Raw genomic sequence first — 25,416 nt, 5'->3', positions numbered from 1 at the left:
CAACAAAGACCTGCATCAGCAGTGAGAATGTAGTATCTTCGTTCAATCCGGATATCTCCTTCAATGCATCAAGATCTTCCTTTGAGGTAGGACCTTTGGCACATCATCTTCCAGTGCTTCAGCAAACTTATCCATTTTTTCGGACATCATTGAAGTGAAAGAATCATCAAACTGCTACCTTTTGAAACTTCCCGAAGTTATGTTGAATTAGGCTCTTTAGCGGTTCCATCTTCCTTGGCCATTTCTTTTGAACTCTTAGCGGCAATCCTTTCTGCCTCTCCATTAGCCTCATCTTACAATACAACAGGCTTATTGAATCTCAAAAAAATAACAACCTTGTACTTGTAGCCATTAACTTCCTTGTTTTTCTAAAAGAGGTGAAAATTTCAGAGTTACTCAGGATAGATTTCTTTCCCTTATCCACATCAAACACAAGATCAAAGAAAATGATGACAACAGTACACAAATAAAGTCTACACTAATTTATATTATTATTATAATTGAATTGTAATTATAGATAATGTAGAGATGTACGATTGCATGTTCTGTATCCTCTTGCGAATAGAGGGTGAAGAATTTTGAGCCCAAGTTTAGATGTGGAATTTACATGTTTAATGGTATTAACTTCCACAAAATTGTTCTCTATAACAACATTATCATTGGGTTACCAGCAGAAACTCAGTTGTTTAGGAAAACTGAAAAAAATAAAGTGTTGAAGACCCTACCAGCTAGCTACCAAGCTTTATAGAGAGGAGAAAAGTGTTATAAAATCTCCATTTATATGGATGTCCAAAACCTCCATACCATCAAAGCTATAACCTCTATGGCATCGATATTGTAGTTCACCTAGCATAAAATTCTTGTGATGCTCTTGTTTATTCAATCTTCTCATGTATGGTTGTATATATGGACACTGTATGCACTGGAGAATAATAGAATGAGAATATCTGATTTTATCTCTCATCTTTTTTTTCTTTACATTCTTGTATTTGACTTTTAGATAGTCAATAAGTAGTTATTATATAACACGTTATCGATATGATCATGAATTACACTTAGTTTTAAAAATATTTTGTTGATCTTCCTAGTAAGATATTATTCTAGTTTATTTTATTTATATGTTGATCGTGTACTATTACCTCTATTCTTTTTTACTTGTCGTTTAGGACATTGATACGGTCTGCAATAAGCACGTTTAACTATTACTTTTGACAACTACATCTTGTTAAAAGTTGATAAAAATTAGATAATATTAAAATATTTTTCATGATAAACTTATTACTATTATTTTCATATGGCAAATACTAATAATTTTATGTATATTAGTGATCAAAGTTTCTAAAGTTGAACTAAATGCATTTTAGTATAACATCTATTTGAAAACGGAGATAGCATGATTTATACTTTGTTTTGTATATTATAGTTTAATATGTTAAAGCTTGCCAAACTTAATATTGCAGTTTTGTCTATTACCGGCAAAAGCTGCTAGACAAAGATGCACTTCCCAGTTCCTTGCGATAAGCATGTATCTGAAAAATAGTACTACTATGTTAAGGACCCTACTGAAAATTCCCTCAAACAAGTACCAGCCCAAAACCCTAATCCGATCCCATTTACTCGCGCTCGCGCCCCTTCCGCCCTTCGCGCCGCCGCTGCATTCCCAAACAACCCGACTGCCGTCGCCGGAGACAAACACCTCACCGCCGCCATGGGGCGTATGCACAGTCGCGGGTAACCCTCCCTCCCTCTTAGCCTGTACTGTGCTATTGCTTTAGTGTGGTGAATCTGTGTGCTAATGGCGCGGCTGCGTGGCTCCGCGACGCAGGAAGGGTATCTCGTCGTCGGCGCTGCCGTACAGGAGGACTCCCCCGACCTGGCTCAAGACCGCCTCCTCCGATGTGAGTGCCTTCCCCCGGCTCTCTTTGATTCGATTTGGTGTTGTATTGGTATTTTTGATGCGTTTTGTTGATGTGTGCGTTCGATATTGCTTGGTAGGTGGACGAGATGATCACGAAGGCTGCGAAGAAGGGTCAGATGCCGTCACAGATCGGCGTCCTGCTCCGTGACCAGCACGGCATTCCGCTCGTCAAGAGCGTCACCGGCAGCAAGATCCTCCGCATCCTCAAAGCCCATGGTGAGAATTAGATCCTCATTGTTCGATTTAATTGTTACTATTCTGTGATTTGTGGTGTATTAATGTTTTGATGTGCTTGTGTAGGGCTGGCGCCGGAAATCCCAGAGGACCTGTATTTCCTGATCAAGAAGGCTGTGGCGATAAGGAAGCACCTGGAGAGGAACAGGAAGGACAAAGACTCCAAATTCAGGCTCATTCTTGTCGAGAGCAGGATCCACCGCCTCGCCCGCTACTATAAGCGCACCAAGAAACTTCCTCCCACCTGGAAGTAGTAAGTTACTCGCTCCCATTGTATCTCCGGTTGTTGATTGCTAGTATCATGTAACTCTACGAGTGTGTGGTTTTAGTTTAGTTAACACGGTAATTATTCAGTGCACCTAGTAATTTGTTGTATGTGCCAATTACTAACCATATAGGATCTTTAGAATTGTTATTTTTTCTTGAGGAGTATTGCTGATTGTGTTTGGATATCGCTAATTGTTAACTACACGAATACGCAGTTGTGATATAGATGCGGTGCTTGTGAAGCTTCGTATTATAGACTGGTAGAGCGGTAGAGCCACTTTGGGCACTTATTGTTGCAAGTAAATGTGAAGCAGTCATGAGTTTGTTCAGGAATGAGATTCTCATGAGCTATGAGATAGGTAGAATTGGGTATTACTCGTTCTTTAGTTGCTATACTTCACTTGGTGCTGACCATTTTGTTAGCAGAAGCATGGCACTTTTTTTGCAAATTCCTAGGGCATCTAAACTTGTGTCATTCACATTTTAGTCTTTAAAGGCTTGCTTTAGCACATGATCAGAATGGTAACAGACTGAAGATTGAATCTGTGCAACTAAATGTATTGTAATCAATCTCTATTATATAAAACACGAGTTGGTTCCCATATCACTTCTTCCCCCTATTCTCCTCTCATCTAATAAGAACCCCTAAAATTCGAATAATTTACTCACTTTTACCATCCACCCTCATCCTCTAGTCTCCCCGTCTCGTTACCGACTACGGATATGACTTGTTTTACTAATATAAATAAATAAATTAAATTAGGAGAGAAATTAGTGGATAATCATTCATTTTGGATTCCATTTGAAATCAAACTACGGCATAACTTTCGTCGTATTTGTTCAGCGGCGCTCCCATGTCACATCCACATCTCCAACATTGAGTTTGTGCTTGATGTTACCGTATTCGATGTTTGTGTTTTCATTGCAATGCACGGGCACTTAGCTAGTAACTCTTAAATTTAAGACTGCACAAGGTATTTGAGTCAAATTTCCCAGAGTTCGTTTGTTAGATTATCTGTTGATTTCTGTCAACACCAAAGGGTCATTTTTGTTTTATCATATGAATTATTGTTTGCATATTGTGATACTTGTGATAGCTGACAAAATTCTTGCTTTCTGCAGCGAGTCGACCACGGCAAGCACTCTGGTGGCCTAAGTCATCATCCGGCGTGCTCTTAGCTGCGTTTGGGGCTGTTCCTGCAATCATTTTATGTAACGCTTTATGAGTTTAGGGCCAAGTAGAAACTGCGAATGTCCTATGTTTACCTGGAGAGTGGCGTAAACCCTTTTTGGTTCCGCAGATCTGCCTGTTATACTTTTGCTACTATGCATCCAGATTTTGTCAGCTACAATTATCATTTACATTGAATTGTTCATCGCTACCTATTTGCTGTCTGTCTCTCCCTTCGTAATTCTGTATTCTGCTTATACTCGTCCAGCAGATTATGGTTATGGTGTATGACATAGACATGAACGAGTTCAAAATGCTTGTGATTAGAACGTTGATGAAGAATTGTGGCGACTGAATAGCGTGCTTTTGAATTCTGCTCGTTTGTGTCTCTGCAGGAATCATACAAAATTCCATCTACGAAACTACTTGATTAACGTTATTGTATGCACATTGTTCTTTGTCAGTTTCTGCTGGAATCATACAAAATTCCGTCTATAAAACCTGCTAAAATACTTTCAGAGCACACAATTCGCAGAGGCTGAGTTTTCAACTTGCCCTACTATTTCGCACATGACCATATCAGTGTACAGTTGAAGCGAGCATGGTCAATGGTTAACAAAATCGCAGCGGGCGTGCTCAGTTATGCTCTCTTTTGCGATGAATACTCAACTGTACAGACAGAAGAAAGCGTCTTTGTTAGCTATGCGGCCTGTGCCTGGAGCAGTGGATCGCGAACTCAATCATCCAATAAGCCAGCCAAAAACGCAGTTCTCATGTGTAATCCACAACGGCTCAGCGCATCTGAGCCTGACGTTCTACATGTGCTTCCTTGACGATGATATCCCGTCCATGAAAAACCTGTTGTGAAAACAAGAGTTGATATAAGCCAAGATGCTAAATAGTAGAGTAACAGAAGCAATATCAATAGATCATCGAGTATGACAAGCATAAGAGTATAGGATTAGCAGGTAATCAGAGAGCTAAATAGGAACGTGGGTTGCTAAATAGGACTATCTCTTCACATTAGCTACAATTAACCTTCTAGTTCAGAGTGCCCTTTCGTATGGCGAAGCTAACCAGACCTTATTTTGGATTTTGGTAGGGCTGAAGTTTTTTAGAACTGTGACATGTTTCGAAACTGGATACAAGTATCCAATTTTTTTTGCCGAATCGGACACCCTAAATCCAAGTCAGATTCCAGTTGTATTTTGTATGTCCAAATTTTCTTTGCCGGATCGGACACCCAAATCTAAGTCGGATTCTGACACCCATGTCCGTGTACATGTTACACTAGTTTCAAATGTAGGAATCTCATAGGAACTCCACAGGAATCAGTCAGTATGATTCCTCCAAAACAAATATGAATTCCTCTATTATTCGGAACTATGACAAATACTAGGTATGCTACATTAATAACAGTATGCAAAGCAAATCCAAGTAGAAACTTATAAGAGTAGGAAACCAAACTATTGGAACAACTCAAATAAGTAGTGAAATGCAAAACTTGAAGAGACATACCGTTCTGTCAAGCTTTAAAGCAGCCTCAAGCTCTTCAGCTGAAGAAAACGAAAGAAACCCATAGACCCGGTTTCTCCCTCCTTTGCGATCTGTCAGCAGCCTCGTACTAACAACATTTCCACACTGAGTAAAGTGCTCCCTCAAGTCTTGAGGCTGAACAGACCATGCAAGGTTGCCAACATATATCTTGTGTGGGCTTTCGAAGATGTGGTCCTTCACGGGCGTTATATGGGGCAGGCTGACATTTTTCCTATTAGAAATGACGTGAGATGCTAGTTTAACAAACACTTCACGCCCATCCAAGTCCTAAGAGAGAAATACATGCCAGTAGTAGTTAGTGATTTGTAAAAGGATAGGATAAGTGTAGAAAAAAAATCATTTGTTGACAATGAGGGAATGGAGTAGCAATAACATCATAATAGAAATGAGCATCAAACTGCGGAGCAACTGAAGATGTGGTGTAGAGTGACTTACAAATCCATCCAGAGCCTCGATGGCTTTTCTAGCTTCTGCTAGAGAACGCATTGTAACAAAAGCACATCCTCGACTAACTCCAGTCTCGGCATCACGCTTAATCTGCAAGTTGTTAACAACTTCAGGTATCAGCACCAAAATGCATCTTTGAGTCTTATTATAGAGCAATGAAATACTACTCAAAGGTTACACATCATCATATGAATACAACAGTACAGGCAAACGAGGAATGTAGCTTTTACTAAGAAAGGGCCTAGGTAGTCCTAAACAAATTATAGCTAAGGGGCATCAAGCTCAGGTCGATCGAACATCCAAAGAGTAGCATCTAATGTCCATCAGAATGATGAACAAGCATGCTTTCCGAGTGAATTCTGCTGGTTTTGTTCATCTGATAGTTCTTCAGTATGATATGTCTGAAGATGAATGCAAGAGTCGCAGGTATCGATCATAAATATCCAAAAAAAAAAAATGCAAGTTGCATAATTAAACTGTCAGTGTGACGTAAAATAACTGGTTCAGAACAATCATTCAGAAATATTAGCCCTCCTCATGCATTGTTTGGCACGAGCTCCCCAAGCCAAGCCAGTTGCAAACTGAATCTCAGAGCGCGTTCAAGTGAGTGTGTGCAAGCCTAACATTTTGGTATGGATTATACCTCGACGGAGAGGACTGTGCCGTGGGGCCTGAAGATCTCGAGCAGGTCCTCGACGCCGCACCGGCGCGGGAGGTTGCACACGAACAGCTCCCGCGGGCGCGGCCACTGCCGCGTCCACCCGCTCAGGTCCTCGCCTGCGTCCGCACCCAAGTCCTCCCCGCGCGCCGCGCCGTTGCCGCCCGCCCACTCCTGCTCCTCCTCCTCCTCGCCGCCGCCGCCGCCACCATCGAATTCCGCCTCCGCATCCGACCACCGAGGCTCCTCGTCCTCTTCCCCGACCTCCTCCGCCTCCTCCGTCTCGAAAAATGATGGCGGTGGTCCCGGGATGGCTCTCGCCTTCGGGCCGAGCTCGGCGGCTGCTCTGCGGGAGGAGAAGCGCGCCGCGGGGCAGAGCTCGAGGCGGCGGGCGGGGAAAGGGGAGAAGAGGCAGAAGTGGTTCGGCTTGGGGAGGTGGAGGAGGGCGTTGCAATAATAGGCGGAGGCGGAGGTGGTAACGGTGGCCATGGTGGTGGTGGATAGGGAGCAAGGGGGAGGGATTGGGGCGGGAGGAGGAAGAGGACGACGCGGGGGCTGTCAGGCGCTGAGCTTTCGTGGTAGGGAGGAGATGAACGGTTCGATGCGCAGCCACGTATGCAACCTGCCGAGCAGACAAACCGATGAACACTCCAGAGCAAAGCCGAGTGACAAATTTGCATCGTAGCAGCACAGCTAGGATGGAGAAATTTGGGATTTTACCACTCTTGTCGTTGGCGTTCGTTAAAATTGAGGATCACCTCGCTATAATGTTACTATCTTTTTTCTTCCTCAATTTCTTTTCTTTTCCAGCTAAAATTAGACCTGGATCGACGAATTTGCCCGTGCCCGAACAGACCCTTTATGTGGATCAGCTTGAGATCGTTCCTTTTTCAGCTAAATCACGTCTTTTTAATCTAAATCTCGTGCCCAGCTCAAGATTGATTTGCTCTTGCCTATATGTTGGGAGCATACAGGAACACAAAAACATAGTGACTGAAACAAGGTGACTATATTTCAGCCAGGGCAAATTCGTCAATCCAAGTTTGATTTCAGCTGAAAAAGAAAAGAAATTGAGGGAAAAAATGGATAGTGCATTTTAAAGAGGTGGGCATTGGCGAGAATAGCATTTTAACAAAGTCGTGTTCACCAGTGACATTTTAGCGAGCGCCAACGATGAGAGCGGCAAAATCCCAAATTTCTCGTAACAATGCCAGTTTTACCTATTTATTTCCAGTTAAATATTCTAATATGATCGAATTTGTTCCTTATCACTGCTAGTAGATATATTCATGAGTATAAATCGTTATCCAATGGACATATAAGTACGATTATAGATAAGACATTTCTATAACTGTAAAATCTGTTTAACCATCAATATATATGATATATGAGCTCGGTTTACTCTAAAACTAACCCATCAGTACTAACTTCACATCCTCACCCTCATCACCACTCACACTCACACACGAGGACGCAACACACCATGACACCAGCCCACATCACTGCTTTAGGTCACCCGTCCACCACTAGACGCCACCACACCGTCTGTCTGCTATCGTCCAGCCCCTTCCCGTCCCGCCCCAGTAGGTAAATGGATACACCCACAGACAACAGATATAGTCTCCACTCTTCATTAGTAGGCGGAGAAAAACTAACAAATCCATATATAGATGAACACTACGCATACTTGTCATACCTGATGAACATCTCTAAGCAAAGCAAAAGCCGCTCTCCTCCTCACAGCGAAAAGGAAATGAATAGAATGCAAAATTCCCAAATTAATCGGGCTAGTTTTCAAACACAAGAATTTCACACGAGAAAACCAAATGTCCATAAGAATCAAGAAAATTTTCCACATTTCGACTGTAGCGTCACGTGGCACATGAAAAATAGGGAAAATCCACGATCCTCCTAGCTCTGAGGACCGAGAAAAACAGGCCCAAATTTTGCTTTGCCTGCTGCCCGGAGTCCCCAGCGATCATATCGAAACCAAGTTACTAACACAAGGATACTGGGCAAAAGCTTCAGCTCGTCAGCAAGGTTTCTATGTATCACAGCAAGAAGGCATACAAGCGGACGCACCAGCAGCATACAACTACTGTACCATAACCTGTGCTAGTACAAGCGTATGATATGATCCGCTCATCAGTTCCTCGAATGTGATGTCAGGATTCACAGGACATTGGCTCTTGTCGTGTAGTCTGGTACGAACCCAAAGGGGCGGAGGAGGGCCGCTGGTACGAACCCGAGCCAGGTGCCAGCCCCGGTGGCCGCGGCATGCTGAGCCTGAGCGGCGATCTCCTGCGCCACCTCGAGGTCGCACCTCAGCTTCTCGTTCTCGTCCGTGAGCTGCAACGATTGCCGAGAGTTAGAACCTTGGAGTCTGGACAGCCTGATTAAGACAAGAGTATGCCGGCAACTTGCACGAGAACAGCAAAGATGCATGGATGTCTGACTGTTTGATGCTACCTCTTCCACAGTTTCTTTGAGCTCTTCCACAGCTTGCATGAGCAACGAGATCTCCTCACTTGCAGTATCTTGGCACGCCGAGACGATGTCCGCGGTGGAATTGGGATCAAAGATGATTCCTTCGTGCAGGAACAGTTCCTCCAGGAGGTCGACATCTTCCTCCTTCAGGCGCAACCTTAGCTGAACACAAATTAGTTCAGCGTAAGACTTTGTCAGCAAAAGATACAGGCTAAAATTAATCACTCGGGTTGATTGCTACAGACCTTGCTCAGTATTCTGTCACGCAGATCATCTTGATTGTGAGTCTCGAGGATGGGCTTCTTAACGTTATCCATCACCTCAGGAATAGATTTGGGAGTAGTCTTTATGAGCTTTGTCCTGAGAGGGTATACCGTAGAGAACAATGAATAGCGGTAGTACAAGTGTGAGACTGAGTGACTAACACGCCATGTTCATGGGACATGCCTGGTTCCGAAACGAAGGGTAGAGAGACTCTCTGATGCATTTGATGGACTGGGAGAACAGCAGCACAGCAATGCTGCTCTTGAGTTGCCACCCTGCAAGCAGTAGCGTTTAGACAAGCCGCGTGATCTTGTGATCCTGTAGATACTTTTCTTCCAAAAATAAATCTTGGATAAACTTTTGACAAACCAATGCATCTTGGAGAATGCGTGTAAGCTTTGAGTCACGGAAAGGCACATGGTTCGGTTTACCTGAAGTTAACGAATAAGACAGGTAAGCTAATCACAAACACATGGTGGGCTAACTTTTTTCTTGAGTTTGTTCCTTCCACAATTGATCCTTCTGTACTTACCAGTCGTTAGAGCATTGATAACATTTCCTAGAGCTGAGAGGGATTTGTTGATTGTTTTTGCCTCATCAAGAACCCGTCCTTCAGCACCAGTTTTCTCAACTTTCTCAGAACCAGCTAAGTCAACAAGAATAATCTTCCCAGCTTTTACCCTGTAAGGTTAAAAAGTAATCATTTACTGCACGCAGTACAGCAGTAGCATAACTTTCTTCATGATTGCAGTAATACGAGTATAGGAAATTTTCAAGTACACCTCAAAATCGTCTAAGCAAAAATAAATCTAGCATTTGGACATTATATCAGTTTCCAGCACAAAAAAGAACAATTGCAATTGCATAGAAATCATTGCACGGGAATCAACCTCAACATGTATTCAATGTTACAAAGGTTACGAATGGTCTATGAGAACCACCTAACAATGATGCAGCAAGCAACATGAAGATATATTTTCCCCCTGTTAAATGCACAGAGCCATGTACTACGGATGTTTCAAGCATACCTCTCATCTGAAGTGGATCCATGCTGTACTGAGAAAATGTATAAGCAGTGACTTCTACTGCTAGCCAGGTTCATTTCTGTGTAAATTAAGGATGGCATATTGTATCAAATTCAAATGTTTTCAAATAACTGTTTCAGGATTGTGGATTGACAAATCGAGGATACGTGTTTCTCCAACAGCTCTGTTGGCAATTCCTTGCTGTAGTTTCGACAAGTAACAAAACTAAATTTGTATCTGCTTATAGAAAGCATTCCAAGAAAACTCTATAAAAAAAACTTACAGAAAGGCTTTCCAAGGCATCTGAACTGTTCATGATAGATATCTGCAGGGGTAATTGAACAGATACCAGATATCAAAGGGAAATCATGGTGGTCCTGATGCTAAGTACCTCCTTCTGAATTCACAGAAAAAAAAAAGAAGGAAGGACAGGTGCCATGTACTTCGTTCTAACCTCTGTTGCCCCAGAAATGTAAATCCCTTGGGTTTTACTCTCCTTGATCTGTAGATTGTCTTTGGACAAGTCAAGAAGGTCCCTGAGATATGAGGAGATAAAAATGGATCTCTCCATACCAGCACTTCACAAAATATTCTCTAGAGAGGAAGCATGAGAAAACAATATCTACCAAATACTCACCTTACTTTTTCCAAATATATCTCCACCTGATAAATGGTAGATTAACTTATGTTACTAAATCAGCTATCCTAACAACTTAAGCAAAAATCCAGCAATGTGAATTCTAAATCAGCATGAGGCTGGTATGTTAGTTGTTACCATTGACAACTTCACCGTCCACGTGCTTGATGATGATCTTAAACATTCAAAAAGCTCTTCTACGACTCGTTGTACTAGTCCAGTTTTCTGCTCATTGCAATGCAAGATGCTTGGCCCCTGTGTCACATTCCAAATTAAATAAACATGTAAGGTCAAAGTTGAAGCGACACAATCGGTAATTATCCCATAAATTAAAGCCCAAGGATGTTCACTTCACCTCCATGCTATATGTCTTTCCAGCCCCAGTCTAGACAAAAGCAAATTTGAAATAAAACGTCAGTATCATCAAGTTGATCATTCAGACATAGATAATAGGTGTACTGCAAATGATGACTGTTTACTGTAAATTTGAAAGTAGTATTATGCCAAGCATTGCTTTAAGAAAACTGTAGTTTCACATATGCATCCTGTGCAGCAAAACAATGTGTACAGGTGGTCAATTAGGGTACAGGGTGTATGAAGCAATACATACCTGACCGTAAGTAATTATAGTCCCATTTATTCCATTGATGGCATCTGTTTCCAGAAAATAGTTACTCAGTTAGTGCTAAGTGAGATGGTTATTAAGCAATCCAGTCACGACAAAAGTATAGGAGTAAGAAAAAGGTTTGACTATATTGATGAATAAATCTAAAAGGAAACAGAAAAACGAAAACCTGAAACAATGGGCACTGCAAGGAAGTTGTAGACATCAGACTGTTGTGCATCTTCATAGAACACCTTGTCGAAGCTGAATATGACATCTTCTTCCCTCTCATCCTATCTCAATTGTTTGCCAACACATCAGAAATAGAAAAGTCGCACCAACAAGATCACAGCGATGATAAATGGTGAATGCATCTAGAATAAAACAAACATAATGCATTTGATTATCAATTCACTAGCTATTGATTCCACTCTCGCTCACAGCATCTATTACCTAGCCATGTAGGGTACGCTTGCTTAAACATGTTATTGATCAGAAGGGCATGGGCGTGGGAACTTTCAACAAATTCAGTCATCTAGAGTCCTGGAGAATATAAGTACACAACTGTGCATCCCACAAGAAATATCACGTGAACATTCAACGCATGCCTTATCTATGAAGGCTGAAGGCAGTAGACTGAAGAGGGTTCAATTCCAAACCTTGAAAACAAAAGACTCCGAGTCCAATTTCTTGAAGCAGACCTTGTCACCATTTGCCTTCCTCTCTTTGTGACTCAGCGGTCTGAACCGCACGCAAACGGTCACGATGGACATCCTGGCAGTCCGACAGGAGTAAAATTTGATCAGAAGAAGAAGAAAAAAGAAACAATCTACTGGCTTGAAACCACAAAGGCTCAGGAACCTAGCAAATCAAGACATACGCAGAAACGGAACTGCAATTGGCAGGCTTGATCAAGCGATCCTTCCAAAATTCAAATCCTACCTCGGATACCACTACAGGTAACAGTGATACAAAAAGAAATCGTACTACAATCCAGGTTTGACGAATCGAGATTTACAAAATTACAACACCATTCGCACTGACACAGGGGCGGGCTTAACGTGGGGCACTGGGGTCCAGTTTAACCCCCAAAATTCTTCTCTAAATAATCTGCGCCCGCACTTGGGAATGGTGTCAGATGAGATTAAACTTAGCGCGCAGAAGAACCAAACCGAGATATGGATGTACGAATTCGCTTGGTAGGGTACTACTCAGCAGACAATGGCGCAACAAACTGAATTGGGGGGAGGGAGAGACAGAGAGAGCTGCATTTGATTTGCAGGGCCTTAACCCAACCCCTAACATTGAGAACCATCCTAAACCAAACACCCTCGAGTGAATACACACCAAACCGGGTCAGGCTAATTAGAACTCCCAAACGCATGGAGACGACGAAATCATCCGTACCAAGCAGTCCTAGCTTTCCAACACCAGCAGAGAGAGAGAGAGAGAGAGAGAGAGATTGCGTACGTCGGCGAGAAGGCGGAAGGGACGGGGTCCGACGAGGCACTCCTGTCCGGCGGGGGCGAGGGATTCGAGCGGCGGGGTGCCGCCTGGGACTTCTGGAGGAAGATACGGCGCGGGGCGGGACTTCCGACTCACGAGTCGGCTTTTTTTTTTACTATTTAATACTAATATTTTAATAATAACATGTAGGATCTAAATTTTTAGAAACTACTTAGTCACGCCAATCAAACTGATGTGATCGAGGTGCCACGCTGACGGTCAGCCGGCCCCGTGCCATGAGGCGTGCTAATGTGGCAGACATCAGTCACGCCAGGGTGGCTGACGCGGTTTGGCGTGACAGAGCGCTATACAGGGGCTCTCTGGCCCCTCTCTCCTCACCGAACCTTCTTCCTCCTCACCCGAGCACGAGCAGCAGAGACTCCAAAGACCCCACCGGCGCCCCCTCCCTTCATTCCCATCGATTTCGGGTCCGATTTGAAGAGGATTTGAGGTGGAAGTGTCTTAGGAAGGTAGTTCCTCTAATCCCTCCAAGTATTTTTGGTTATTTCAGTTTGCATTGCTAGTTCTTGGGTAGTTAGGGTTTAGACTTTGATTTTGTTGATCTATGAAATTTGTACGTTTTGATCTAGATCGGAGGTCATATATCGTGCTTGTATGTATAGTAACGCATATGTATCGTGTGAAATTTATTGTATGCAATTGTTTGAGCGTAGAAAATTGAAATACATATAACTATACTTAATGTATATGAGCAATGCATGTTTTTATGCGTATATAAGCGGTTTTGCATTGTAGAGATGAATTTTAGTCGAATTGAAACGTATAATGTGTAGGTTTTGTATTCGTGCAGTTTTCCGGTATGACTTTAAATTTGTAGCGTAAGCAAAAGTAGGCACATATCGGTAAGAAGTATCCTGATGTCAGTTGTAAAGATGCCCCCGTTCCCCCCGCCCTCACCGTCCCGACTTGTGACTGTGGTAAGGTAACCATGGTTCTTCAGTCGCTACACGAAGATACTGCTAGTCATGCTTACTATATGTGCCCGGACTATCGTGTGAGTGTATTTTTGTTATGAATTAGGGTAGAAGCATATGACATTACTTTTGCTGACGTGACGTTTTGATAATTTGCAGGAGTGGGAGATGTGCTACTTCTTCCAATGGATTGATGGGCCCGAAATGTATGACCAGAGGATTCTGAAGGTGAAACGGTTTAGCCAGTATCCGAAACCATATGACAAGTTTGTTCGTTGGGTTCCTCCTCCACCAAATCCGTCAAAATTGACGGATAAAGAGAAGTGACAATTGAGGAGTACACGTGTTACGGATCCTCCGTTGTGCAACTGCGAAAAGTGAAGCGTACTTTGTGAACCTTCTGAGAGGTCCCCTTACTTCCGCTGCGAAGGGATGACAAGGGTAAGAATTGGGTATGGTTGCTTGTTTACAATTTGAATGAGGAAGAGTTATATGTCATGTAACATGTATCATGAATTGTAATGCAGCACCATGGTGTTACTTGTGACTTTCGGGATCCATTGTACGGTCCTGATGGTCAATGGATAGATGAGGAAAAAGATCAAGTGAAGGGGGGAAAGGGTGATAGAATCATGTCCCCCAAGAAAATGCACTTGTGGTGTGAATGCACAACACGGGATAGTGTCATCCGAACTTGGTGTGGGGTACTACTGTGGGCATGTGGTTGGCAAGGATATGGTTAGGTTCATGCGTATTATCTATATTTAATGTTTCGCTATCGTATTGTTAATTGTTGTGCATATGTATTTTTTTTAATAGAGTACGCGGAGATGTTTATGGGAGGAGTACCTCGATAAAGGTGTGGTTGATCATAAGATTGCATAGCTGAGTAAGCGTCATCCAAATGTGTTGTCAAGCTATTTGGAGCATCGTAAGAAGGAAACTCGTGATTACTACCGTACTTTGTACCCCCAACTTAAAAGGATCACCATGGAGGGTCAAGATGTTGCGGATACGACAGTGCAAATAGAGACAATGAAGGCGCTAGTTGCTAATTTGCCCGTGGTTATCCCGGACGATGACGACGACGAGGTGCTAGATGATGGGCCTGACGATTAGTACTAGGGGCATATGGGTAGATGAATTAATTGTCCTATGTGAACTATTTGTGAACGTGATGTGTAATCATCGTCGATGAGCAATGAATATTTGGTATTTCGATCAAATTGGAATATGCCAACAAATTTGCTCCTCTTGGGATCGCATGTTTTAATGGATTTTGTAGCATTATTATTCCATAATGTTGCCATAATGTTGCGGTAATGTAGCATAAAATTTGTAGAGTAAATCAATAACCAAGGAAACAATACACATGAGGAGTATCCTAGTTAACTACCAATTGAGTTTGATTTTAAGAGTTCGAAACAAGTAGCTGTTGTTCTTCTCTCTCCCTCTTTGTTAGTCACGCCAAAGAACCTGGTGTGACTAGCAGTGTTGTCACGCCAGGCCTTTGCAAATTCCAGCACCCCCCGATGTGTCACGCCAAGGGTCCTGGCGTAACTAGCAGGGTTGTCACACCAGGCCTTTGCAAATTCCAGCACCCCCTTGGGATCGTGGTGGGGGGGAATGTTGTCGGCGTGACGTAGTTAATGTGTCATGCCAAGGCTTCTGGCGTGACTAACAGTTTGGTCGCGCCAGGACTTTGCAAATTGTAGCACACGACCGGGGCCAAGGTGGGTGGGATTTGGCCGGCGTGACTCAGACTTGTGTCACGCCGAAGTCCCTGGCGTGACTAGGTACTTAGTCACGCCAACCATCCTGGAGTGACTAAGTGATTAGTCACGCCAGAGGGCATGGCGTGACTAACTGGACAACAGTTTTGCAAAACTAGTAACCATTGTATACAAACCACGGCACAAATACAAGGCTGTGTCTAGCAGGATTTGCAAAAATATAAACAGGGTCTGCTAATATATCTTCTTCCTCTATCTCCCTTCATTATCAAATGCGAACTTGTAAATTCGGAGCTTAACATTATGCAACGTGACAATGTCAAAATAGTACTATCGGTGACATGGAAACCAGGGGTCCCCGAGTCCCGAGGCCAGGACAGCAGAGTGCCACGTGGCGCCATCCCTCGGGGACTTTTTCCCGAGGTCCGAGAAGACCAAGTTCCGGGAGAGGGTGCTCGGGGCCATGAACAGTGGTCCCCGAGTTCCCCGAGGACCCGAGAAGTACAAGTTTCGGGAGAGTGCGCTCGGGGCCATGAACAGTAGTCCTCGAGTACCCGAGTTCCCCGAGGACCCGTGAAGTACAAGTTCCGGGAGAGGGCGCTCGGGGCCATGAACAGTGGTCTCCAAGCACCCGAGTTCCCCGATGACCCGAGCAGATACAGTTCCGGGAGAGAGCGCTTGGGGCCATGAACAGTGGTCCCCGAGTGCCCGAGTTCCCCGAGGACCGAGAAATGGCATATCCAGGAGAGAGTGCTCGGGGCTCTGAACAGTAGTCCCCGAGCACTCACAGTTCTCCGAGGACCTGAGAAGTCCTTTGCCGGTGGTCCCCACAAGGGCTCAGCGGTGAGGTGTCAATTGGTGAGAGGCCCAATGCTGCATTTAAGAGGGAGCGTGACCTGTCACTTCCAACCACTCCCCCCACGCCTGCTGTCAGTCCCTGCCACTGCCTGCAGGGAGGTATGGGGATATTTAATGCGGTGGGTCCCATCGCGCATCATCCGGCGCGCCTCGGGAGATCATCGCTGGGCTCGAGGCATATCGCCTACCACCCTGCTGTGTCAGGATTGCTCTGACCTGGCGGGCACGCGGGGTTGCTCGATGGCTGCCCGGTGGGCCCTCCCTGCTGCACCCGCTGAAAAGTGGGATGATGACGACAGGACCGGATGGGGGCGCATTTTCAACCCCCGTAACGTCAAGCTGCAGCCCATGATGGTTGCTTTCCATTTATGGCACTTTGGAATTCGCGCCCTCCTTTCTGGGCACGCTAGGCCGGCCCGACGGGGTATAAGAGGGGGCGGACTCCCCGAAGAAGAACAAGGTCGAAAGAGGTCGATAGAGGTAGAACGAGTTCTTCAGGACCAAGACAAGTTCAAGAAGCACGATAGAGCAGAGGCTCATGCAGCACGAAGCTTTAGACTTAGACAAAAAACCCTTATAACACAAAAGATCCTCAGAGAGGTATTCCCAGAGCATTTATATCATATACACAGAAGTAGGGTATTACGCTCCGTGCGGTCCGTACCTGTCTAAAATCCCCTGAGCATTTATTTCCTCTTGCATCCGATCATCCATTCCCGCATGCATCTCATTTACTCCCATTTATTTCACATACGAGGTAGATTCAGAATCATCCCCCGGCCGAATCTCAAAGGGGTTCCCTCCGGATCTCCGCTTGTGGAGTTCATCCTCTGACAAAGTACATATTAGACGTACAAAAGCAACACACGCAACTCGCCGAGCCTAAAATATCATCATTCACAACCCTGGGGTGCATGGCTTCTTCTTCCTCCTTTCGCGGCCCGGATTGGACGGAAGGACATTGCCACTCGCAATGTCAATCCTGTCTCGGCGACGCACTCACGTGGCTTTGCATGATGCAGTCTAGCTCGTTGGTGTAGAAGAGGCACTGCCTGCCTGCGTTTCCAGTCACAACCCGGACGTTCCTCCAAAGGAAAGCAACGGTCGGAAACGAGCCCTCATCCTCGAACTGCCAAACCTACAGTGCAAACGCATCATATCACATTTCAAAATAACGACTAACAATATGAATTTAAGCAGAAATAAAAATACGTACCCCGGGAGAGAATCGGTCAGGTCTACCAACCGGTAGCCGCTCCCACATCCACACCTGCAGCAGGTACGCACATCCCCCAAGGTTGGCATGGTCCCCACTACGCCTACAAACATCACATAGCTGCCGGTACAGCCATTCGAGCGTGGTCGATCCCCAACTGTAAAGTCCGATGTTCTCTCATTGCTCGCCAAGTATCGACAAGTACATCCACGATACTGTGTTCCCACTCCCGTCCGAAAACAAGTAGTCGCCCACAAGATGCCCCAACCACGCGCAAGCGTACCTCTCAATACCTCCTTGCTCTTCTGTCTTCTCCAAATGTTCGCAGCAAAATGACGCATGCACCACCAGTGCACGAGAGGAGGGCAACCCTCCATTTGTTCCCTTGCTGCATTAAGGAGACTCTGGTGCCGATCCGATATCATACAGACTTGGCGCCCCGCGCCAATTACGTGACGGCAAACCAGGAACAAAAATCAAGACCAACTACTATTCCGCTCTCCCTCTGTCAGCGCAAATGCTAGGGGGGTCAACTGATCCTCTGCATCGATGCCAACAACAATCATCAGTGCACCCTTGTACTTTCCTGTCAAGAAAGTGGCGTCGACACTAACCACAGGCCGACAATGCTTGAAGGCCTCCACGCATTGATGAAAGCACCAAAACACACGCTGCATGACCGGCTTAATGACACCGCCATCGTTGCCCATCATGCCACCAATTGAAATGAACCACTTCGTCCCGGAGTTGAAATGTGAAATTGCATCCAAGATCCTAGGGACCCTCGCGTATGTCTCCTTCCAATCTCCCCATAGTAATGTCATTGCTTGTTGCTTCGCTCTCCATGCCTTACCGTACAACACGCGGTAATTTGTAAACCCAACTATAGACTCAATTAGAGAGGCCACAGTCATGTCCGGATCTGCCCAAACGATTGGGGCGATGTGCCGACCAAGGTACCTCGTCGTGCACTAGGAGTGCACTTATTCCGGCCTCACAGACCCGCAAGTGTGAGATTGTTTCACATTTGTGACCTTCCATCGTCTGTCGTCACCTGGGATACGACGGACCCATACACCCCATCCACAACCTTTCTGGCATTTTAAAGTGTACCTCTCCTTCGTGTAAGAATGAACCACGTCGTACGCCCTGTGGTGCCGAACTGAGTAGTCCCTGAACCAGAACTTCACTTCATCAAAACTATCAAATAATATCCCCTTCTTAATCAACTCCTTCTCACTGTCTCATTCCTCCTCCGTCGACATTAAGCCATTATCACAAAGAGCATTCTTGGTCAATGAAATGTCCTCGTAGCCCGGCACCTTGGGCACATCCACATGTACCGCCTTGAGTGTTCTTATCTCCTGTTCTGTGTAAATTCCTTCCCACCAAGCTGTCTACTCATCCTCTCCTGCTTCTCCTCCCACCTCAACACTCCTGTGTCGTTGCCTAACACCAGACACATGTTCCACTTCTTCTGCCTCATCATCTTCAACTTCATCCTCACTGTCCGAGGAAAATACTTTTGTTTCCTCGACATTTCCCTAAGCCTCCTCATCCTCAAAATAACCATCGTCGAAGTCATTACATACAACAGCCAGATCAAAGTTATTGGAACCACCGGCATGTACCTCTTTAACAGATGCCCGAGTTACCTCTGCAACTGTAACATCTGCGACTTCGGTGGCACCGGCAACCTCTGCGACAATACATGGAGTTTCCTGAGTCAAATGCTCAACAGGCTCCACTTCCTGGCTACTACTGTCCGGCACATCCTGAACCGATGGCATCGAGCTTCCTCCGACACCGACATCAACTACCAACTCCGCGCAACAAACTTGAGAACCATTCACACATTCATTGTACAGCTTCCAATCAATTTCTGATGTCAACCCCATAACAACATAGTGAGCCCTAACACCCCTGCCGGCATCAAACCTTCCCCGTACGGTTATATTACTTACGTCCGCATCAACATTCAAAACTGCCCTAACCCGAGCAATAATTTCATCGAAGCAAGGAGGGTTCCCAAATTTCAGCACTTCCTCCCTCATCTTATTGAACTCCTCATTTGTACTAACCGTGCCACCATAAAACATACGCACAATCCGTTCCATCTACATAAACCATCCAAACATTACACGTGTACACAAGTATCATCGCTATAGCACATGAAAAACCTACACATTATACGTTTCAATTCGACTAAAATTCATCTCTACAATGCAAAACCGCTTGTATACGCACAAAAACATGCATTGCTCATATACATTAAGTATAGCTATATGTATTTCAATTTCCTACGCTCAAACAATTGCATGCAACAAATTTCACACAATACATATGCGTTACTATACATACATACACGATATATGACCTCCGATCTAGACCAAAGCGTACAAATTTCATAGATCAATAAAATCAAAGTCTAAACCCTACTTACCCAAAAACTAGCAATGCAAACTGAAATAACCAAAAATACTTGGAGGGATTAGAGGAGCTACATTCCTAAGACTCTTTCCCCTCAAATCCCCTTCGAATCGGACCCAAAATCGGTGGAGAATGGAGTGGAGGAGGGCTTCGGTGGCGTTAGAGAAGCTCCTGCTCGCGGCTGGCTGAGGAAGAAAGGGCTCGGTGCGGGAGAGAAGGGCTACTGCGCGGCCTGTATGCACCTGTGTCATGCCAAAGGGGGTGGCGTGACTCCGGTCGCGCCAGCCCCCTTGGCGCGACACAGGTGGGGGCAGACGGCCCGGAGCGCCTGCCTGTATGGCGCTCTGTCACGCCAAACCAGGTGGCGCGACTGGAGGCACGCTAGGCCCTGACGCGACACATGTCTGCCACGTCGGCACGCCGCATAGCACGGGGCCGGCCGACTGCCAGCGGGGTACCTCAGTCATGCCAGGCTGCTTGACGTGACTAAATAGTGAGTCACGCCGAAGCTCTTGGCGTGACAAAAGGGGCTAGTTTCTGAAAATTTAGATCCTCACGTGCTTTTATTAAAATATTTGTATTTAATAGGCTAAAAAAAATCGCGAGAAGGCCAAATGCCAACAAGGGGAAGGTACATTGGCCATATTACAAAAAGACCCTTACAAAAGATGGAAACTACGCAAAGATCCAAAGGAAGAAATCCTCCTGGGAATTTTGCCATCAACGACGATGGAGACGACCACGCCGCCGTAGCTGCTTCCCATGCACAGAGGCAAGGATTGCACATGCTCCAACAACAGAACCATGCCTACCACTGTCGGTGTATCAGGAACCGAGGGTCCCCGAATCCCGAGGCCAGGCCAGCCATCCGCCACATGGCGCCATCCCGCGGAGTCTCTCCCGCAAGGTGAGAAAGATCGAGTCCTGAGAGAGGGCGCTCGGGGCCACGGTCGGTGGCCCCAGAGTACCTCAGTTCCCCGATGATTCACGAAATCTAAGTACCGGGAAGAACGTGTTCGGGAAGGTGTACGGTGACCCCCGAGCACCCTAGTCCCCCGACGACCAGGGGAGCTAAGTACCGGGAGAAACGTGCCCGGGGCCGCTAGCGGTGGCCCCTGGGCACCAGAGTATCCCGAAAACCCACCGAAGGAAGTTCCGGGAGAGAGTGCTCAGGGTTGCGTGCAGCAGCTCCCGAGCACTCGGTTCCCCGAGGATCCGTACAAGAGTGCCCGGGAGAGAGTGCTCGGGGAGGTGAACAGTACCCCCGAGCACTTGGTTCCCCGAGGACAAGAAAGGGCATTCTCGGGAGAGAGTGCTCAGGGAGGCGAACAGTGCCCCCGAGCACTCGGTACCCCGACGACCCAGAAAGCCCCACGAGGGGCCTACCGACGAGGTGTCAGCCAGTCAAAGGCCCGAGGCCGCATTTAAAGAGCGTGCGTGGCCTGACACCTCCAACTGCTCTCGCCGCGCTCAGCGTCAGTTCCTGCCACGTTATGGCAGAGAGGCATGGGGTTATTAATTGCACGGGTCCTGTCCCGTGCCATCCGGCCCGTCTCAGGATAGCGTCGTAAGGGCCGAGGCGTTCCGTCTGCCGCGCTGCTGTGGCAGAGGAACAAGACAGGGCGGGCACGCCGGGCCGCTCTGCGGCTGCCCGGTGGGCCCTCTCCACGGCGTCCGTTGCCAGGGCATTTATTGTGACGGATGACCGGGCGTGCGACGCATTTTTCACCCCCGGTCACTTCACACAGAGGAAATGATGACATCCTTTCCATTTATGGTGTCTCGGAACTCGTGCCCCCTTCTGTTCGGGGCACGTTGCTGCCGGCGGGTATTTAAAGCAGTCGGCGGCACAGAAGAAAACATCTGAAATCGGAGATCGAAGAAAAGAAATCCGGGAAAAAGTATGGAAAAAAGAGAGGACACACAAATATAGATAAGAACACATCACAAGAGAAACAACGGCTGAGAAGTGAGCAGCACGAGACAGACCGAAGAGCAAGGAGTCCCAGGCTCTAAGATAGACCAACATTCTTGTAACCAGCAACATTCTTGAAGGACTTCCTCAGGGCAACATCCTTGAAGGACTTCCTCAGGGCATTTATAGTATCCATACAGAAGTAGGGTGTTACGCCCCCGTGCGGTCTGAACCTGTCTAAATTCCGGTGCATTTACTTCTTCTTGCACTAGGTCATTCCACCACTACCGGCAGTTGCATTCATTTCTATTTATTTCTCCGACGAACACACTCAAGATCATCCCACCGACCGAATCTCTAAAAAGGGGTCTCTCAGGATCCCTACGACCGGAGTTAATCCTCCGACAACCACCTCAAGGGACGGCAAGGAGAATATAACTACGCTGGCGCCGGAGAAGATACAAATCACATGCTGAGCACGACGGCGATGAGTGGCGAGCCGGAAGGGAAGCTCTAGCTAGAACAAGAAAACGGAAAACTCGTACCTACTGCTATACAGGGAAGGGTCCCTCGTCCAAACCAACGCCGGCGGCAAGCCGGAGAAGAAGGAGAGAGGCCGGTAGGGATTTCAATTTTGTTTTACAACTATTTACTTTGGTTTTGAAACTAAATATTTCGTTCTGTTTCGAAATTTATGTTTCAAAATTAAATATTTTATTCCTCTAAAATTCACGAGATTCACAAAATTTCAGTGAAATTTTAATTCTAGTTGTCGAACATTGGAAAGTCAGGGAAGTTCTGTTGCGGAGCTTTTTGGAGTGTGGTGGCTAGTGTGTTTGAAGTTTGGACTCGGATGTACGAACAACGTGGCGGTGTTGCTAGTGCTTAGCTTCCTTGCCGTTGGACACCGGAAGGGAGTTGCTAGCGCCAGTATGTCCGATCCGGCTCTAGCGTTTGGACGCTTCTTTGCCTTTCAATTAAAGGAGTTTGATCACTTTGTGCCATCCGATCTAAACCCAAAAAATCCCACTGTAACATGTCACATTCAGCTTGAATCATATTATTTGTCCTCCACCGAGCGCTCACCCACAATCTCACCTATGGGTCATGGACGAAGCCACTCTAACTAAAAAATTAAGCAATCATGCCGCCAAATTGTCCAAAAATCAAGTTTCTCCTACTAAATCATCTATCTGTGCTTCCCCCTCCCCCACAGCTTTACACAAAAATTGTTAGATCCAGCGCAACAAATACATTGAAATGGTACTGCGATAAAGAATAGTACTTGTTGCAGCATCGAGTAAACACCAGGGTAACTGTAGCTTTCATAGCACAATATTGCAACATTCGAAAAACTTTGCTGCAACTATTTTATATACGGAAATGTTATGGCCCGGTCGTCCGAACACATCGGATACTTTAACTGGGCCGGTTCAAAAATATTAACCATTTAAGTTAATTTTTTGTTATCGCATCTTTAATATTTTAGACGTAGAAGTTTAATCTTTTAGATGTTATGAAAATTTGTTGAAATAGTTATTTTCGTAGGTTGCATCTTGGAATCTTTTGCATACAGTTCCGACCCGAAAAAATTATTTATTTGAGTTAATTCCTATATTTTCGCATCTCCAATGTTTCAGATGTTCAAATTTAATATTTCAGACGTTATGAAAATTTCTTGCTATAGTTATTTTCGTATATTGCAATAAATTCTACACCATACAGATTTTGCATTAAACAGACTGTAATGTTGCGGTGGGAATTTTTCTCTTGGATTGGATGCATATGGTGTAATATTTTGATATATGTCTTTTGATATTGCAAATAGTCATTCTAATGTTTCAGACGTTATTTTTCGATGTTGCAACAGACCGATCCCGACGCTAGTAGCTCTGTGATGATAGGGCAACAAATGAAAATACTTACTGCAACAAAAAAATTACTCTTATGCAACAACTAGAAAACAAAAGTGAAACAAAAATTGATCGTACGTGCAACATTCGAGGAAGCCAATCGAAATAACAAAATTACTTTTCTACAACAAATAAAAAAATCCAACAGCAACATCGACTTCCTAGTCTTCTTCTTCTCCGGATCCGGCCACACCACCACCTCATGGAGTCTAAGACTCACCAGATTCCGAGAGAAGGCAGCAAGAGGATGGAGCTTATGCGCATGGGAACGGGCTGGAGTTTATCCATGTGGATGCATCATGCATTCCGTTTGGATCGAGATAAGATCACGCCTAAATCTCCTAATAAAGTTATTTTCGTTTCTTTCAACGTTTAAATAATTTTCCTTTACAGTTTTAATCATAAATATATTTCTAAGTACATTTTTTAAGTAGGATTTTCTTATTTCTCTTCGTTTTCTCTCGAAGAGAAGTTGTTGAAGATGAAAAAAAATAAAAAAATTAAAAATAGAACAAAATAAAAAAATATAGTTAAAGATGATCTAACGACATTCGAAGAACGAGGAAGGAGAGAGAGGCCTGCACAGACCGAGGGGAAGGGGGCAGCTCAGTAGAAAAGGAGCCATGCATTCCGGAGACAAGTAGGCTATGTTTTGACTAAATCTACCCGTCTAACCAGGAAAGCGAGGTGTCCGATATTTTTCTCAGCTCTGACGACCGTGTACAAACATTACCGATATCGGAATGTACGGTCGAGTCTGATTGTGTTCCTGGGATCACGGTTGATCTGAAATCTTTTCACGAAATTCTTTTTGGCTTCGAGAAGCATACCTTTCGATTTGATTCAAATTAGTTCTTTCTGCTGACTGACGTGACATTTAAATTGCTGGCGGTTTCGCAACACAATGCCATCACTGAGATACCACCTTGAAAAAAGGATTACTCGGAAACAAATTGGACCACGAGTAATTATACTTAAGCAATTGATGTCAATTCGTGAAACAATATATGGCCCCCATTGCTGATTCTAATTTAAGGACACAATCAATGTTATAAATAAAAAAACAGAACCATATTGCCTGTGCCCAAGGCCCACTTTGAACAAAGGGGACTTAAAAAGAGAGTTGTAAGTTATCCTCTGCACAAGCGGATTCTAATAAAATCTCACATCTTACTCACACCACACTACCACAGTAAAGAAAAGATGAGATCAAGCTCCTCAAGAAAGATACGGACTTGAATATGCGAGTGATGTTGTGGGAGCTGGACATGGATGATATCCTCTTACGAGTCCTAAAGGATGTCGAGGCTTGCAACGAGATATGGCTTCAAAGTGCCCTTCGGATCCTAGGCAAATGTTAGATGAGAAAATAGCGTCAAAAGTAGTGGTTCTGATCGGTGACGATTCTTATTCTTGGCGAAACGAGAGAACATTAGGGATGCAAATTAATGAAGCTAAGAGTACTCATCAATCCTTTTTAGTTCAATCAATAATACTATTTTTTTCAAAGTAAATATTTTTTTAAAAATTAGTATAATTAATTAAATTAAATAAGGTTGATAGGTACTTAGGTTCACCAATTTACACCTATAGAGAACCCATAGGAGAGGGGAAAGTAGTCGGTTGAGAGAGAGGATGAAC

The 25,416-nt window shown here is 44.9% G+C and overlaps 3 protein-coding genes across 3 annotated transcripts; 1 reads left to right on the top strand and 2 right to left on the bottom strand.

The window, feature by feature from the left end:
* Window positions 1-1,571: 1,571 nt before the first annotated feature.
* Window positions 1,572-3,814, top strand: LOC133899759 (small ribosomal subunit protein uS15-like). Its single transcript, XM_062340820.1, has 5 exons — window positions 1,572-1,731; window positions 1,826-1,898; window positions 1,996-2,134; window positions 2,219-2,405; window positions 3,542-3,814. The coding sequence occupies exons 1-5, from the start codon at window positions 1,709-1,711 to the stop codon at window positions 3,573-3,575; spliced, it is 456 nt and encodes a 151-aa protein (XP_062196804.1). The 5' UTR covers window positions 1,572-1,708; the 3' UTR covers window positions 3,576-3,814.
* Window positions 3,815-4,129: 315 nt separating this feature from the next.
* On the bottom strand, window positions 4,130-6,813 carry LOC133899758 (28 kDa ribonucleoprotein, chloroplastic-like). Its single transcript, XM_062340819.1, has 4 exons — window positions 6,238-6,813; window positions 5,583-5,684; window positions 5,109-5,414; window positions 4,130-4,448 (listed from the first exon to the last, which is right to left on the bottom strand). Exons 1-4 carry the CDS (start codon window positions 6,739-6,741, stop codon window positions 4,383-4,385), a joined length of 978 nt encoding a protein of 325 aa, XP_062196803.1. The 5' UTR covers window positions 6,742-6,813; the 3' UTR covers window positions 4,130-4,382.
* Window positions 6,814-8,015: 1,202 nt separating this feature from the next.
* LOC133899787 (kinesin-like protein KIN-1) lies at window positions 8,016-12,879 on the bottom strand. The gene is made up of 17 exons (XM_062340850.1): window positions 12,740-12,879; window positions 11,929-12,043; window positions 11,460-11,562; window positions 11,276-11,319; window positions 11,021-11,050; window positions 10,804-10,920; window positions 10,666-10,691; window positions 10,483-10,564; window positions 10,312-10,353; window positions 10,196-10,229; window positions 10,032-10,107; window positions 9,536-9,684; window positions 9,373-9,434; window positions 9,187-9,278; window positions 8,985-9,099; window positions 8,722-8,901; window positions 8,016-8,601 (listed from the first exon to the last, which is right to left on the bottom strand). Exons 2-17 carry the CDS (start codon window positions 12,040-12,042, stop codon window positions 8,425-8,427), a joined length of 1,443 nt encoding a protein of 480 aa, XP_062196834.1. The 5' UTR covers window position 12,043; window positions 12,740-12,879; the 3' UTR covers window positions 8,016-8,424.
* Window positions 12,880-25,416: the final 12,537 nt, after the last annotated feature.

Source organism: Phragmites australis, chromosome 18 (assembly GCF_958298935.1).
Source record: "Phragmites australis chromosome 18, lpPhrAust1.1, whole genome shotgun sequence".
In the NCBI taxonomy this organism is placed as follows: Eukaryota; Viridiplantae; Streptophyta; class Magnoliopsida; order Poales; family Poaceae; genus Phragmites; species Phragmites australis.
This window is presented reverse-complemented; position numbering and strand designations above follow the sequence as displayed.

Coding starts and splice junctions, on each gene's coding strand:
- LOC133899759 (XM_062340820.1), top strand. CDS start 1,709: ATGGGGCGTATGCACAGTCGCGG. Junction 1,732..1,825: donor GGGCGTATGCACAGTCGCGG/GTAACCCTCCCT, acceptor TCCGCGACGCAG/GAAGGGTATCTCGTCGTCGG. Junction 2,135..2,218: donor CCGCATCCTCAAAGCCCATG/GTGAGAATTAGA, acceptor GTGCTTGTGTAG/GGCTGGCGCCGGAAATCCCA.
- LOC133899758 (XM_062340819.1), bottom strand. CDS start 6,741: ATGGCCACCGTTACCACCTCCGCCTCCGCCTATTATTGCAACGCCCTC. Junction 5,685..6,237: donor GCACAGTCCTCTCCGTCGAG/GTATAATCCATA, acceptor AACAACTTGCAG/ATTAAGCGTGATGCCGAGAC. Junction 5,415..5,582: donor TCGAGGCTCTGGATGGATTT/GTAAGTCACTCT, acceptor TTTCTCTCTTAG/GACTTGGATGGGCGTGAAGT.
- LOC133899787 (XM_062340850.1), bottom strand. CDS start 12,042: ATGTCCATCGTGACCGTTTGCGTGCGGTTCAGACCGCTGAGTCACAAA. Junction 11,051..11,275: donor CTATAATTACTTACGGTCAG/GTATGTATTGCT, acceptor GCTTTTGTCTAG/ACTGGGGCTGGAAAGACATA. Junction 8,902..8,984: donor GTGACAGAATACTGAGCAAG/GTCTGTAGCAAT, acceptor ATTTGTGTTCAG/CTAAGGTTGCGCCTGAAGGA.